The following is a 3,972-nucleotide window of genomic DNA, read 5'->3' as shown; positions in this document are numbered from 1 at the left end:
CGTAAAAAAAACTCACTGAAGTCTACATTGAAGACTGGGTGTTCCTGAGTGGGACTAAATATCAGTGAAGACACTGCAGCCTGGTGTGCACATAAAGATTAGCTACACAGGAGGCTGGGCTTGAAATAGAAAGGATCTGAATTAAGACAAAGCTGCTGTGTCTTCACTGCTCTTTGAGCTTGTGCTGGCTAATCCAGGTCAGCCAAGCCAGCCTGAGAGAACCTCGCTTTTGGAGTGTGGACAGAAGCGCAGCACAAAGCCTTCCCCTTCCATTTGATTCCCTTTTGATATTCTTCCCAGGAAAAAACAGAACTCTTTGTGTTTAGGATGGATATTTTTTGAAACTATCTGTTCCAAAAGGAAACAAAATCCTCAAGTGTTTGATACTTCCCACAGAATGAAAGCACCACTATTTAGGGTCTTCAAAGTCCTTACTACTGATAATGTCCAGCCTCAGAAAACTATTGCATATATATATATAGATATATATAGATATATATCTATTGTAGGCAATACTCAAATGAGGCAATTAGAATATTTGCATTAAAATAACAATGCACTAAAAAAGAAATGTTGCTTTGATAAGGCTGAAGTGTAACAAAAAAATGCAGTTACCTAAGCAGAAAGACAGGCAGGCAGAAAAGCTGGCAGAGAAAGAAGAAACAAGCATATTCTTTTAAAGAGCAATTTGCTTTCCTACAACTATTGTTTGTAAAGTCAATGTCCGTGTATGTCTGATTTTTACACCCCCCAACATTATAATATATGTAAATATATAAATATGTAAATGTGATGCAAAGTGGAACAACCATACTGCTTTGCTGTTTACACAAGAAAATATGAAATATCCATTGTTAATATTTTATTGTTTAAGGCCAAACAAATACAAAATCCCTTTCATCAGTGCCAGCATGAGCAAAGGTTTGAACAATTTGTTTCACCTTTTCCCTTATTGAATTTCAAAGTTGACAGAGACCTTTCTAGGCGCTTAAAAATATCTTTCATTTACCACAGAAGACTTTTTATCAAAGTGTTCCCATCAGCTCCATTTAACCGGGCTTATTTGTCACAGAAATCCCTGCAGTGTCCTTGTATCCTAGGGGTGACTTATAGCCTTCTGCTGGGCCTGGTCTTTCATTCAGACTATAAACCCTTTGAGGAAGAGACTGTGTTTCTGCTCTGCCTGTATAACACCTTGCAATTTGGGGGTCTCAGTCCATGATCTGCCTCCTAAAGCATTCCCAAATCACTTCTGTGAAGAGCCAGGTAGTGAAGATGCACATAGAATTATTGATCCAAATCAAACCTATATAGTAAAAAATATCCTACTGTAGTAGGATTTCATTTAAAGAAATGAAGATGAAAAACCACTTCTGCAGATGGCTGTTTTCAGCCCTTGGGTACCAACTTTTAGTGACTGGATAAAGGCCACATAATTCCCATTTTCAGGTGGGTTCTGAATTGGAGAACACCCTGCTCTTTCCCACTAGCTCCCATCCCACATAAAATAAAAATTAGTAGCCGTTTCTTAAAAGTTCCAGGCCCAAAGTTTCCAGCTCTCTTGAAGGATCTTCATAGTATCACACAAAGGAACTTCTCCAGGGTGAGGATACACATACGTCCCTTAGGGGGTCAGGCATATATCCAATCTTTGAGATGCTGGAGCAGAAGACGTCCCCATCTCTGGAAGCGTTGCATATAACAGAAACGTCTTTCATCAAGTCCTTTACTGTCCAGACAGCAAAACCGTATCCCTGAGTGTTGTTACATGACCAGGTGTGCTCTACTTCAGAGCTCCATGTATATTGATGGCTCTGGTTTGCTGCTGGGTGATAGCAGCACTAGAGAATGATGCAGCGGTCAGAGCTGTGTGGCTGAGATGGCTGTTGCGGGGCCTCTGTGTCTGTCCAAGAGGGACATGGGAAAACCTCAGGCATATCCCATCCTATGATGGAACAGCGTGTCTTGTGTGTGTCATTCTCAGCATTGCTGAGTGTGGGGGAGGGCTGAGGAGAAGCAGTGGGTGCAGCGGGGTCCAGAAAGTCTTCTGAAGAATTGTTTACCGCTGCCAGGCCAGGCAGCCTGTTCTCCAGCCAGATTTCCCTGGGGCGTACGTATGACGTCAGGGCTCTCAAGGTGTCGGCGTATGGTGTAGGGAGGGGGCTGACCTCCGCTCTTGGGGCTGCAATAGTCAGTGGGGTGGTAATGTCCTCAGTGGAAGGCCAAACATCAGGGCTGGGATCCAAAAGGAAGCCCACAGGGTCCTGGTACCACTCTGAGACTCTAGAGACTGGACCTGCCCTGGGAGACGGATGGGGGAGGCCTTGGGTGGGAGACACAGGCTGGACTGGCTTGGCCTGGGCTTGAGGGATCTGTGCTCCCACATCTTTGGCTGGCTGCAGGGATGAAGGCAGTGGGCTGGGATCAGGTAATGGGATCTGCTGGAGTGGAGGGTACACAACTGGATGAGAAGCTGAGCTGGCATCATCCACGACAGGGAGAAGTTCAGGCTGGACTGGGGTCCATGAGCTGCTGCTGGGCTCCATCTCCGTGGTAATCACAGGAGCACTGGGCATCAGATCAGGCTCCTTGAGGGCAGCTTTGGGCTTCACAGCCTGAGTGGGTGGCAGGGCCCTGGGGGCAGGTGGAGACTCAGGCCCCCGTGGGCCTGCTGAGGGTTGTGGGGCCAGGACAGGTGGGGGCTCAGCCAGTCTGTCAGGGTCTCCAACAGGATCAGCAGGTTCTTCTGCGATCAAGAGGGTGCAACCTTCAGAAACAAATCCAATTGAATACAAATTAAGTAACAGGGAGGATCAAGATGGACAGCTCCCCCCACTGGGCTGCGCCTGTCCAACCTCACAGTCAAGCCCTGCCCGTTAACATCTGCACCGACAAATTTCATTGCTAGAAGCTTCCTAGGCTAGCAGCCAGCTAGAAACCCTCCTAGCAACCAGCAAGAGGATCCTTAGTCAATGCAGCATGCATGCCTCACGGCACGCGGCAGGGAAGGGGCCAGAGCTGTTCTGCCCCAACAAGGATCGGGCCCCTTGCGGCTTCCCTGCCATCTGCCCCGGCACACCAGCAAGTCGAGCTTGTGGGTGTTTTGGGCACTCTGCCCAAAAATGTTGCTGACCCTTGCACTAGAGGGTGCCAACCTTGCATGTTGCCCTCCTGTGGGCTGTGACCATTTGATAAGACAGTGGTCAATTCTGGGATATGTCTAGGTGGCTTCTACCCGTCTTGTCTTAGCTCTGAGGAGGGACAAAGAACACTGCCTGCAATATATCCTAGGACACATCCCACCTGTGGCACTGAGTACATTTGCTCCAGGGAAATCTGGAAAGCAACAGAGAGTTCCCATAATGCCATGGGCTAGTGCCAGATGCAAACAGTGCATTACTATCAATGCCCTCTGTGACACATCCTGCTGCAGAAACAGGTCTTAGTGAGACTGCTGTCTCCAGACTGGGGTGACCTGTAGTTCCATATGGCAACATGCACATGTCTCTGGTCATGTCTACATGAGATGTCACTGTGCAGTACTGTTGGGGGCACTAACTGTGATGCAACACTGCTGTGCAGTATTAACGAGCTACTGTGCAGTAGCATCAGCAAAAAAACATGTGGGAACATTACTGTCATTTAGTAGAGAACCGGCGCCAAGCCTTCACCGAGGCCCGGGCTCGCAAGCGGGAGAAGTACGCCTCACTGGCCGACACCCTGAGGAGCCGCGGCTACGTGACGGTGGACGCGCTCATCGTGGGGACGCTTGGAGCCTGGGACCCCAACAACGAGAGCGTCCTCCGCGCCTGCCGCGTTTCCCGCCGCTACGCCAAGCTGATGCGCTGCCTCATGGTGTCCGACACCATCCGCTGGTCCTGTGACATCTACGTGGAGCACATCACGGGCCACCGACAGTACATCGACCCCTCCAAACAAGCCGCCACCGGACCGGACCCGGAGGACGCCGCC

At 49.0% G+C, this 3,972-nt stretch overlaps 1 protein-coding gene across 1 annotated transcript in view; it reads right to left on the bottom strand.

Moving 5' to 3' along the window:
• Positions 1–1,175: 1,175 nt before the first annotated feature.
• Positions 1,176–3,972, bottom strand: part of LOC109307233 — a 22,368-nt gene continuing 19,571 nt past the window's right edge. The window contains exon 15 of the mRNA XM_019531011.1: positions 1,176–2,767. Coding sequence (XP_019386556.1) covers positions 1,842–2,767 — 926 coding nt within the window. The 3' untranslated portion in view covers positions 1,176–1,841. The remainder of the gene's footprint in view (positions 2,768–3,972) is intronic.

The sequence above is a fragment of the Crocodylus porosus genome, unplaced genomic scaffold (assembly GCF_001723895.1).
Source record: "Crocodylus porosus isolate Cpor-Errol unplaced genomic scaffold, CroPor_comp1, whole genome shotgun sequence".
Classification (NCBI taxonomy): Eukaryota; Metazoa; Chordata; order Crocodylia; family Crocodylidae; genus Crocodylus; species Crocodylus porosus.
The sequence above is the reverse complement of the archived record's forward strand: the minus strand, read 5'-3'. Positions and strand labels throughout refer to the sequence as shown.